This window comes from Ornithorhynchus anatinus, chromosome 1 (genome assembly GCF_004115215.2).
Source record: "Ornithorhynchus anatinus isolate Pmale09 chromosome 1, mOrnAna1.pri.v4, whole genome shotgun sequence".
Taxonomy (NCBI): Eukaryota; Metazoa; Chordata; class Mammalia; order Monotremata; family Ornithorhynchidae; genus Ornithorhynchus; species Ornithorhynchus anatinus.
Genome location: NC_041728.1, coordinates 70,314,934 through 70,327,992, shown reverse-complemented (window position 1 = coordinate 70,327,992; position 13,059 = coordinate 70,314,934). Strand labels below are relative to the sequence as shown.

Genomic DNA, 13,059 nt, shown 5'->3' with positions numbered 1-13,059 from the left:
CACACAGTAAGCAAATGGCAGAGCCAGGATTAGAATCCAGGTCCTACTGACTCCCAGACCCATGCTCTATTTACTAGGACATGCTGCTTCTTGTTCTACTGACTTGACTCTCTTCTCCCACCTCCTCTCCCCATCTCATTCCCTTACTCATAGGGTGATGGGAGGGGGCAGACAGGACAAGGACTGGGTGGTGATGGAGGCAGTGTGCATGCCCACTTTCTCAGGCCAAGACCCAGCAAAACCTCTCATGGAAATAGTTGGGATTACTGGGCTGCAGAGAGGCAAAAATGAGCTAAAAACTCAGGAACCAAAAATGGTGAGAAACCCTGATTTTGACTCTCTCTTTCTCTTTCACCTTCCCTGCTATGCACTGCCTATACTCTTCTCTGTTTTCTGTTGCAGTTCTGTTCTGCTTCTTCCTAGTTCATGGATCTCCCAGGCGCATTATGGCCTGACAAGTCAGGGCTTTCTCTGTCCTCCTGCCGCCCCTGAGGCGGGGGCTCTTCCAAATTCCCCCTTCTGCAGCCCCCACAATTTTGGAGGTTTCTGAGTCCCATTTTTTTAATGGTATTTGTTAAGCCAGGCACTGTACTAAATACTGAGACAGATACAAGCTAATCAGGTTGCACACAGCCCTTGACCTACATGGGGCTTACAGTCTTAATTCCCATTTACAGATGAGGTAACTAAGACACAAAGGAATGAAGCAACATGCCCAAGGTCACAGAGCAGACAAGTGGTGGAGGTGGGATTAAAACCCAGGTCCTTCTGCCTCCCAGGCCCATGCTCCATCCACTAGGCCACACTGCTTCTCTGCTTCACATTGACCATAGTCCTGCCCACCATTCTGGGAGCTTTCTTCCTGGCAGTCCTCCATGGCCAAACTGAGCGTTCCCCTTTTCTCCCCCGATTCCACCGAAGCTCCTCCCACTCTGGAGATCCAGAGCACCCTCCTGGTCAGGGGGCTCTCACGGGAAGCAGTGTGGCTTAGTGAATAGAGCGTAGGCCAGGGAGTATGAGGGACCTAGGTTCCAATCCTGACTCTGTCACTTGTCTGCTGTGTGATCCTAGGCAAGTCGCTTCACTTCTCTGTGCCTCAGTTGCCTCATCTGTAAAATGTAAAATGTAATTATCATCATCATTATAGCCCCTGAATAACCCCCTTATCCTCAGGAGTTCCTCTTGCCCTTCTCCACCCCACAGTATCTCATGTTGGAAGCTATTAGGCTACTAGCGGTTTTCTCTGAATGTGTTGTGTGTATGTATGTGTGTGAGAGAAAGAGACAGAGAGAATGTCCATGTGTGTACACCCTTAAAAGCATTGTTTCTGCTCCTAAGGATTCCTGCAGAACAACCAGCCTGTGTCCAAATCTGTCCAATCTACAACCACCGATTGAGGCCCATTCTTACCTTCACACTGGTCTTTGCCAGCAGACAGCTGGTACCCTCTGCCACAGATACACTTGAAGGAGCCCTCGGAGTTCTTGCACTGCCCATTTGTACAGAGGGTGCCAGAATGGCATTCGTCAATATCTGGGAATGACAAGGAAGAGGCAAGAGGAGATTAAAGCAGGTCTACATTCATCTGGTCCCTACGTCCTGGAGGAAAAATGCTTTAAGCGCTGGGGTAGATACAACCTAATTGGGTTGGACACCCTTCATCAGAGAGAGGGGAAAAGGAAGAGCAGGGCATTGAATACAATAAGCAAAAATTGAGAATTGAGTACTTTGAGTACTACTGACTCAGTAGCATGTGACCTCAAATAATAGGATTTACTGAATGTCTACTCTACACACAGCACTGTACTAAGCACTTAGGAGAGTAGAATATTAGTGGAAGACATTGTTCCTGCCCTCAAGGTGTGAACACATCACTTCAAAAGAAAAAAAAATGCAGGCCCCCCCCCCCCCCCCCACTGAAATTTTTCTGGCTTTGCTGTAGCTCCTGCTAGTTAACAACCAGGGTCCGCATCTTGGTTGTGGATCAAAAGGTGATGATTCCTGTTGTCGGTGTCTTGATTTCATTCACTACAAGTCTTCCCTCTCTGCAGACTCCCCTCCGATTCCTGAGGTGTTTCCCGGGCAGACTCAAGGCTGCAAGGCAATATACTCCTCCTGGCCCCAGGAAACAACTCTACCTCTGGCTCTGTAACCTTGACCCACTTATCCAATTTCTGTCTAGGCCTTAAACTATTAAAACTCAGCATGGCTTGAGCAATGAGATGGCTTGAGCATCACTGAAGGATAAAAGATTCTATCGGTAGCAGTGTCAGTCAATCTTATTTATCGAGCGCTTACTGTTTGCAGAGCACTGTATTAAGTGCTTGGGAGAGTACATTATAACAATACACAGACACCTTTCTAGCCCACACTAGCTTACAGTCTAGAGGGGGAGACCAACATGAATATAAATAAATATATTACAGATATGTACATAAGTGCTGTGGTGCTGGGAAGGGGGAAAAATAATGAGAGCAGGTCAGGACAATGCAGAAGGGAAGGACATGATGAGCTTGCAGGGCATGTTTAGCAGGATATTTGTAAACCTGAAAGAAAATCAACATGAATGTGCATTATGATAAATACACAATTTATTGTTCGGCATTAGCCTATACATTTGGTTCTGCACTCCTTAGGCACTTGATATTACCCCATCCTCAGCTCCACAGCACTTATGCACATATCTTTAAATTTTATTCTATAAATTATGATTTTTTTATGGTATTTGTTAAGCTATTGCTATGTGCCAAACAGTATGCTGGAGTAGATACAAGCTAATCAGGGTTTTTTTTTGTTTGTTTTTTATGGCATTCGTTAAGCACTTCCTATGTGTCTGGTACTGTACTAAACACTGGATAGGTCCTGCCTCCGCCGCTTGCCAGCTATGTGACTTTAGGCAAGTCGCTTAACTTCTCTGTGCCTCAGTTCCCTCATCTGGAAAATGGGGATTAAAACTGTGAGCCCCATGAGGGATGACCTGATCACCTTGTATTCCCCCAGCGCTTAGAACAGTGCTCGGCACATAGTAAGCACTTAACAAATATCAATATTATTATTATTACAAGAAAATGGGGGTGGACAGAGTCCATGTTCCATATGCTACTCACAGTTTTCGTCCCTATTTTACAGTTGAGGTAACTGAGGCACGGAGGAGTTAAGTAATTTGCCCAAGGTCACCCAGCAGACAAATGGTGGATTATTGATATTAATTTCTGTCTGACTGTAAGATCTTTGTGGGCAGAAACATGTCTAACAATTCTGTTATACTGAACACTCCCAAGAGCTTAATACTGTACTCTGCATGTAGTAAGTGCTCAATAAATATCATTGATTGATACTCTGCAATTTCCCCATTTATACTTTATTTTAATTTCTTTCTTCTCCTCTAGACTGTAAGCTCTTTGTGGGCAGGAGTCAAGCCTACCAAACACTAAGTACAGTGTTCTGCACACAGTAAATGCTCAATATATACCACTGATTGATTGATTGATTTATTGATATTACCTCATTATTAGCTTTCTGTTTGGCTGTGTACTTTAGGAATTGCATGTTATGACTGCTCAACTCAGCAATCTATTACATGTCCTTATCTCCTTTTCCTTCTTCTTCCTACCTGTATATTATTTTAGTGTCTGTCTCCTCTGCTAGATTGTAAACTCACTGAGGGCAGGGGACACAGTAAGCACTGAATAAATGCCATTACTTGATTGAATATCAATTTAATTTTGTTATACTCGCCCAAATGCTTAGCATCATGCACTGCTCACAATAAGAGCTCAAGAGACGGCCTCGGACTAATCCCTTGTTTCCTCTTCTTGGTCCTCCCTTCTCTGTGACCTTTGGATCTGAATCCCATAAGCCCACTCTTTCATTCAATAGTATTTATTGAGCGCTTACTATGTGCAGAGCACTGTACTAAGCGCTTGGAATGAACAAGTCGGCAACAGATAGAGACAGTCCCTGCCGTTTGACGGGCTTACACTCTTTATTTATTTACCTCACTCTTAGCCACAGAGCGCTTATGTACATATCCCAACACTGCCATTTCCTCTTATTGTATTAGTAATAAGATAATAATAATGACTGTGGTATTTGTTAAGCACTCACTATGTGCCAAGCACTGTACTAAGTGCTGGGGTGGACACAAGTAAATCAGGTTAGACACAGTCCCTGTCCCACATAGGGCTCACAAGGCTTTATTCCCATTTTACATATGAGGTAATGAAGCACAGGGAAGTGAAGTGACCCAGGGCCACACAGCTGACAAGAGGCGGACCTGGAATTAGAACTCATGACCTTCTGACTCCTAGACCTGCGCTCTATCCATTATGCCATGCTGCTTCTAATTTTAATACCTAGATTGCATAATCCTGTCAAGGATGATGTCTGCCAACTCTGTTGTACACTTTCAAGAGCTTAGAACAGTACTCTGCACAAGGTAAGGGCTCTATAAATACCACTGATTGATTGAATAGGTGTGCAATGAATAGAATGGATTGACATTATATATTAAATGGTTATATATTTGATTATTGTTATATTTTAAATTTTTGGATTATTTTAAAAATCAGTTCCAAAAAACCTGCAAAAATGAATTCTAGTTCCTAAATAAACTGTAGATGCCTTTCTGTAGCAGGCTTTGAAGAATGCTTTCAATTGCCTGTTGCTTAACACGAATATCATTTTAGGTTAGAATTACAGAGGGTTGTCTGTTGGACAAAATTTTTCTTTTCAAACTATAGCTAAAACTTCCTAATTTTACTAATTCAGATCCAGAAAAGGAGTTCAGTTTTTCCATGGTCCCACTCAACCAACCAATCATATTTATCTGAGTGCCTTCTGTATGCAGAGCACCGTGCTAAGAAGCTTGGGAGAGTACAGTATAACAGAGTTGGAATACATGTTCCCTCTCCAAACCAAGCTTACGGTCTAGAGGGGGAGACAGACAGCAACATAAATGAATTACAGATATGTACCTAACTGGTTCGGGGCAGAGAGGAGGGATGAATAAAGGGTGCAAATCAAAATACAAGGATGATATAAAAGGAAGTGAGAGAAGAGGAAGTGAGGATTAGTCAGGGAAGGCCTCTTGGAGGAGATGTGCTTTTAATACAGCTTTGAGGATGTCATGCACATTTGTATCATTGAGGTATGCATGGTGTTTTCAGGGGTCTCTTAGTTCTCGGTCTAGTTTTGTTCTACAAAAATAATTTCCTCACAACTCTGCCCTTGTCATTCAATAGTATAATTTCAAAGAGCAACCTATCTTTCTCACTGGCTAGAACTTTCAGTTGGCATCGTTCATATCATAAATTTCTTCTTTCATTCCTGAGTCTGTCTCTGGATCTCACTGCCAGTTTGGCATCTTTACAGATCAACTCTTGAGGGGTTTGAAACAGGCACCACAGATGTGTTCTCTCTGGAAGCATAATTGTGCACCTTCTCACACTCATTCTGTGTTGGCCTCTGGAGAACTACAGCAAAGAACAGCAAACACCACATTTTCTATTTAGGACATTCTATAAAATGCTCTGGTTCTTAGTTCAAGGACTTGTTCTCCAAAACATTGGCTCATGTAGCTGGTCAGATGCCACTAGAGTATCGGCCCACATTTTCAGTGTTTTGGGTCTTTTTAACATGTCTCATAAAGGAAGATATTTTATACATTCCCACATGAAGATGTTTTCAGGAAAGACAAATTCTAATTCCAAGTTATTTTAGGGCATTCCATACCCCTTACATCAGTTAATCACTTAGGACAGTGGGACTGTCAAGAATAATTCTTTGCAAGCAAACACATTCATTTGGGATGAACTGGGACAAACCGACTGTGGATTAGGGACTCTCTGAGCCCTCAGAGCAGCCAACGGGAAAATAGGAAGTTAATTTAGGGATGAAAAGACCTTTTCTTTCCAGATGTGGAAGGAGTGGTTTTTTGATTAAATAAGCATTCCCATAACTTGACTTCCACCTTAACAAGAGCAAAGGAAACTCTCCACTTCTTGCAGGAAGAGCCAAAGAGCAAAAGCAGCCAACTCTAACTAAACCATGTATGGTCAACAATGCTAGATTCTGGGTCAAAGAACTTAACTTGGTGAGATACCTGCCTTCTGGAAACTTGCATTCTGGGCATCAGATTTTGCTCTGATCTGACGGGGTAGGAGACACACTTCAGCCAGTCTCTACAAAGGGGAGACTTTTCCACATGGCCTTCTCCTATGGACCGTATCAGGGTGGGCTCAGAGCAGGGCATGGGAGCTGAGGAGCACTTCGGCCACTCTACCGAGAGGAGATTTTCCCAAATGGCCTTCTCCCATCGATCCAGTCAGAGTGGCTTCAGAGCAGGACATGGAGCTGCTGACAGTCAAGCTCCTCTCCTGCCTGTCGCCCAGGCTGGCACTGGTGGTTCAGTGGTAGAATTCTCATATCCTAGGGAGAGCCAGGTTGGTTTCCTGACCAACCCATGTTCGATTCCTGACCAATGCAGTAGTCCCTGGAGAACCAGCATGGCATGGTGGATAGAGCACAGGCCTGGGAGTCAGAGATCTTGGGTTCTAATCCCATCTCCACCACCTGCCTGTTTTGCAACCTTTCACAAGTCACTTCTCTTCTCTGTGCTTCTATTACCTCATCTGTAAAGTGGGGATTGAGACTGTGAGCCCCACATGGGACAGGGACTGTGTCCCACTTGATTTGCTTGTATTGTCCCCACAGCTTACTATAGTGCCTGGAACATAGTAAGCATTTAACAAATACCACAATTATTATTACTAGTTCCACAGGGAAAGCACTTATGGAAGGGTTAAAGCTAAGCTCAGCAATCCACTGGAAGGCCATAACCTGGCCTGGTGCTAAGTGCTGAAAATTCTTCTGCTCTTATGACTTCTTGGGCTCTAATTGGCTGAGAGAAGGGGCACCCACCAGACTGGAGTCCTAGAGGTCGAAGGTTTTGATGCGGCCGAACTGGAAGTTATCCTACCACTGAACTCCCACCCAAATGAACAAACAGTGAATGAAGATAGGGTCTGAAGAAGTGCCGGGTCTCCTCTGGAATGACCTTGGAGACAGAGTGCAAGAAGAGCTAAAGCGAGGAATGGATGTAGATCTTGCTTTTGAGGGAGAAAAGAGGGGGAAGCCAAGGACATATGGTATGGAGGTGTTTAGGTATGATTTAGGCTGCAGAAAAAGGATTAGTGAAGCTTCCTCAAGAAACATAAGAAGCAGCAAAGGCATGAGATATAAATTAATATGTGCTTCTCAACCTTATTAAAAGGGAATTCTTTCTGGCTACATAATGTGGAAAGACTAGATATTAATCCCGTCTGTCTCCATATCCTAAAATGCTCTGGGGTTCCTGAGCATCTAGCAGTGTAAGGTTAATAAAGGGGTTTTTCAAGATACCTGCTTTTTTAACGAGAATTGGAATATCCATATATTTAATTGCATTAATTGACCAAGAAAAAACAGAATTTTAACAAGAAAAAATTTCTGCAAATCCACTTTTTCCTGGCTGTTTGGCATTTGTTTGGGGTGAATTATTAGTAAGGGATGTGCGATTTTCCAAAACTCTGTCCAGTTTGTAATTGGAGTTCTATACAAGTCTTCTTTTGTTAGGCTGGACAATAAAGGCTGTTCAACTTTACAGGGAAAGCAGATGAGTGAATGTGAAATGCAGTCTAACTAGATTGAAGGATCAAAATATTAAAAGAATATCCAATACCGCTCTGTTATCTGCTAGCAAATCTGCCAGATTGCAGTCCTCCCCAACTTCAACGAATCTGTTATATCGTACTCTCCCAAGTCCTTAGTGTGGTGTTCTGCCCTCAGTAAGTGATCAATAAATACGACTGACTGGCTGACTTCAAAGCACTCCCTAAATCTCACTTCAGGAAGTCCTCCCTGGTGAATTCCCAGCAACCCAAGTTATATCAACCCAACAGATATTCTTTGCATCTTATCCACCCTCAGCACCTATATACCTCGGTATAATCAACTGTATATTAAATAGTTTATTCTGTAACCTCATCCTGACATATTTGCCCTACTACCTATTTTATGCTTGTTCTTCTTCCTGCTGCCATTAATTGTAAATGATTTGTGTCTCTCGTCGTCCCCCATTAGAATGTACGCTTCTTGAAGATTGGAAATATTAATTTTGTTTCTGTTGTACTCTTCTATGAGGTTAGTACAGTATTCGGTACACAGTAAGTGCTAAAAACTACTGAAATACTATTGAATCAAATCCCATCACACAAGTCTGGTGAGTACTATTACCTACACATAAACCATGACAAAAAAGAAAGCTCTATGGATGTTCTTACCTTGACAACTTTTTCTGTCAGGAGTTGGTCTGTAACCTCCATGGCATGTACACATGTAAGATCCTTCCAGGTTGGAGCAGGTGCCATTGGAACAAACTAGTGGATCCAAACATTCATCCACATCTTGAAGAAAGTTGCACAGAGGGAAAAGAAATGAAGAAAATAAAACATTTTGAAAAGGGACTAGTAGGTGTAAGAAGGCATCACCCTCTGAGAAAACCCAGGTATACTTTCAGACCAACTTTCTTCTTAGAAGAAGAAATTACACCTGGCAGAAAAGGGGGTATTAAAACCCCTTAATCAAGGAATGTGGTTCACATGTATTTCAAGATATAGAAAAAGAGCAGTGTGGCCTAAGGGAAAGAATGTAGGCCTGGGAATCAGGGGAATCTGGGTTCTAATCCAGGCTCTGCCACTTGGTTGCTGTGAGACTTTGGGCAAGACATTTAACTTCTCTGTGTCCCAGTTTCTATATCTGTAAAGTTGGGATTCAATACCTGTTTTCCCTCTTACTTAGATTATGATTCTCATGTGGATAGGGCCTGTGTTCTACCTGATTACCTCATATCTATCCCAGTGCTTAATACAGGGTTTGGCACATAGTACTTAACAATTACCCCAATTATTATTATCTTACTTTTCACACAAATGCCACTCCGGATAAGAAAACTGTTAAAAGCAATTTCCAGTCAAAATTAAAAGAGTGCCCAGAATTCATTCATTAAAAGACTGAATTTAATTAATGGGTGACATATCTTAACTAAGGTCGTAATCAAGGGACATTGCTCCTCAAGGGCTTTTTTCCAACAAGACTGTAATTTCGGTGCCAACACCACTTCTTAAAGGAACAGGGAACAGGAACTACTTCTCCCTCCTGCAGCTCTGGAGCAGCCGGTGGTTCCTACCTTGGGTGCATTTGGATATTTTAGTATTGTGAATCCATTTTTCCCTAAAAACCTCAAGCAAACAACTCAGGGGAAGGAGCCAAGAGCCAAAGCCAAGGTAAATAATGAAAACGAACTAGCCCAGACATCATGCAAGGGGATTCCAGACGGGAATGTCTAGTAGCTTGTTCAGTTTCAAAAATGTTAACATGTTCCCAAATGTATGGACTGCCCTCTTTAATTATGCATGCATCAGGGACCATGATTTATAGGGCCATAACCTTGAGCAGCAGAAGCATTTTCTAAGACCAAATTTCTTTCTAGTTAAAATAAATGACCAGATCTTCCCTCAAGTCACAACTTCGTATGGCAATCATACAACTTCCTTTTCGCTCCGGTTCCCGAAGTAATTAAGGCAAAATGTGCCGACATTCCTCTGGGTGGTATGAAAGGATTATCTCTCTCCTCTGGTGCAGATCGTAATGGCAACCCTAAGAAGGAACCTCAAGTAGTTCTACTTGAAATGGTAAAGCATCAGTAAGGCTGATGCTGTGTGCATTCTAGGGACCAGATTTGGGAATCTATAAGGCAGAGGCAAGGCAAGGCACGTAATAGGCAAGAGAAGATTTATTGCCAGCTTCAGAGTACAGGCAGTCCCCAGACTTACAACCCAATCGGCTCCTGAAAATTTCACCTTAAGTTGAAATCCAAGTCAGAACCAGTTTTCTTATAGGAACAATAGTAGAGTTGGGGAACTGGTTCCAGAATAATAATTATGGTATTTGTTAAGCACTTACTCTGTGCCATGCACTGTACTAAGCACTGGGGTGGATACAAGCAAACTGGGTTAGACACAGTCCCTGTCCAAAATAGGGCTCCCAGCCTATTCTACCAAAGAGGTAACTAAGGCACAGAGAAGTGAGAGGTGACTTGCCCAAGGTCATGCAGCTGACAAATCTCAGAGCTGGGATTAGAACCCATCACCTTCTGACTCCCAGCCTGGTACTTTATCACCTATGTCATTCTGCCAAGGTTGGCTAGCTAATTTTTACCAAAATTTTTCAAAATTATGTATTCAAGTAATTAAGGGTTTTTAATGGTATTTGTTATTACCATTGAGTAATACTTAAATACAACTTAAGGACTCAAGTACTTATGTATCAAGGACTGTTCTAAGCAACAGGATACATACGAGTCAATCAGGTCAGATACAGTCATTGTTCCATATGGGCTCACAGTCAAGGAGGAAGGAGAACAGGTGTCTAATCCCCATTTTGCAGTTCAGGAAACTGAGGCACAGAGATGTTAAGTGACTTGCCCAGGGCCACACAGTAACTAAGTGTGAGGTTCAGGATAAGAACTCAAGTTCTCTGACTCCCAGGCCTGAGCTTTATCCACATTCTTTCCCCTAAGCCATGCTGCTACGTTGAATAACATAGAAACATTTTTTAAATTGCATCAGAGATTTTCCATGACAGGGTAGTCAGCTTTTATTAGTAATAATAGTAATAGCATTTATGAAGCACTTATTGTGTGCAGAGCCCTATACAACACGTTGGGAAAATATGATCCCGTTTCTAGACTGTGAGCCCATTGTGGGCAGGGATTGTCTCTCTTTGTTGCTGAATTCTACTTTCCAAGTGCTTAGTACAGTACTCTGCACACAGTAAGTGCTCAGTAAATACGACTGAATGAATGAATACATGGCTGGGAATTAGAAATGAAGGCAGTGTCTAAAAGGGGCTCACAATAGTAACATTTACAGGATTTAATGAACACCAAGTGGGTGCACTGCACTGCACTAAGCATTTGGGAAGTACAAAAGAAAGTGGCACGCCCCTGCCCCCCTACACCTTACCCAGACATAAAAGGGAGTGTGGATCCCTGACTCCACCCAGAGATCAGATAACCTACTCCCCACCCACCCCCCACTGTCCTTTTCCACTCCACCCCCTGCCCTTTCCTCCCCTAGACCTTCATACCCTTCTATAAATTATCTCTTTTTTTGCTGGCATTTGTTGGGTTTATTTGGTGCCAGGCACTGTGCTAAGCATTCATACATTCATAAAGCTCACAGTCCTAGTCCCCATTTAACAGATGAGGTAACTAAGGCACAGGGAAGTGATTTGCCCAAGGTCAAACAGCAGACAAGAGGTGGAGCCAGCATTAGAACGCAGTTCCCAGGTCTGTGCTCTATCAGGCCATGCTGCTTCTCATTCCTCATTTCCCATAAAAAAGGCCAGTGTTATAAAACCGGTGTGTGGTAGGGCTGAAACAAGGTGTAATGTTAGAAAATGATGTTTCATTGGTGGTACTAAAAATATCTTATGTAAGGGCCTGCCTGTACAAGAATATTTATGAAAAGGAAAACCAGTGAACTGACAGAACTGAGACTATGGAAAAAATGCCCCTGGAGAAAACGGTTAGAGAGATGATCAAAAAGTGGCCGCAGCAACCCAGTCTTGACTTCCTCTTTGCCTCACTATTGTCCGCGCCCCTTTCCACCCACCACCCAGATCACAGCCATTTCACCACCTTCCCTCCACTTCTGTCTGCATGCTCTTCACTGCCTGGACTGAAATCTCTACTGTTACATTCTGGCCTTTGTGCCTGTCTACTCCTAAACTTGTTTCTGCCTGAAGGGGAAAAAGGAAATAATGTTACAAATTTCATTAGGGCTGGAAAACAAGGATGACAATAGGACACAATTGAGGAAAATGGATAATTGAGGGCACTGTGTAGCACCATTAAGAAATCTACACATGCGGAGGCCTCTATTAGAGGTTTGGGTACCCTTAGCCACCCTGCATAGGACTCTGACCACTCTGGTCATAGCAGGGAGAAGCTTCTTGCTTGTCTCTCTGTGGAGATCCCAGAGGCAGGAGCAAGTGCAGCCACCTGCTGCCGCCATCTTCCCAGGACAGCACAGACTCCAGGCAGGTCTGAGGCCTGCTGGGAGCTGGGGAACATCTCTGTGTGGGAGCGGAGAGGAAGCATGAAGGAAAAGGGAGATGAAAAATGGGATGGCAGGGGGTGAGGGAGCTGGGTAGTGGTTGTTTGGTGGGAGGCCACCGGTGAGACGAGAGTCTGAGGAGTGGAGTTGGGTCTGCAGTTGAAGCTATGTGACCTGCAGTCAGTCAGTCATATTTATTGAGTGCTCAGTGTATGCAGAACACTGTACTAAGCACGTGGCAGAGTACAACAATAAACAGACACATGGAATGCCCTCCCTCCTCACGTCTGCCAAACTAACTCTTCCCCCCTTCAAAGCCCTACTGAGAACCCACCTCCTCCAGGAGGCCTTCCCAGACTGAGAGCCCCTTTCCCTCAGCTCCTCCTCCCCTCCCCATTCCCCCTTCTCCTGCCCTTTGCTCTTCCCCTTTTCCCTCCCCTCAGCACTGTGCATATTTGTATATATTATTTATTACTCCATTTTGTTAATGATATGTATATATCTATGATTCTATTTATCTTGATGATATCTACGCCAGACTATTTGTTTTGTTTCGTTCTGCTTTGCTTTGCTGTCTGTCTCCCCCGTTTAGACTGTGAGCCCGATATTGGGCAGGGATTGTCTCTATCTGTTGCCCAATTGTACATTCCAAAGTGCTTAGAACAGTGCTTTGCACATAGTAAGCCCTCAATAAATATTATTGAATGAATGAATTCCTTGCCCACATGAGCTTACAGTCTAGAGGGGGAGACAGACACTAATATAAATTAAGTACAGATATGTATATAAGCCCTGTGGGGCTGGGGATGGGATGAATAAAGGGAGCAAATCAGGGTGATGCAGAAGGGAGTGGGAGAAGAGGACAGGAGGGCTTAGAAAGGAAAGGCCTCTTGGAAAAATT

The 13,059-nt window shown here is 43.3% G+C and overlaps 1 protein-coding gene across 9 annotated transcripts in view; it reads right to left on the bottom strand.

Moving 5' to 3' along the window:
- The window catches only part of LTBP1 (latent transforming growth factor beta binding protein 1), a 416,540-nt gene that overhangs the window by 101,617 nt on the left and 301,864 nt on the right, over positions 1–13,059 (bottom strand). For all 9 annotated transcript variants that reach the window (XM_029058450.2, XM_029058420.2, XM_029058428.2 and 6 more), the window contains 2 exons: positions 8,322–8,444; positions 1,411–1,533 (listed from right to left, as the gene is read on the bottom strand). In XM_029058450.2, the coding sequence (XP_028914283.1) occupies positions 1,411–1,533; positions 8,322–8,444 (246 nt within the window). The remainder of the gene's footprint in view (positions 1–1,410; positions 1,534–8,321; positions 8,445–13,059) is intronic.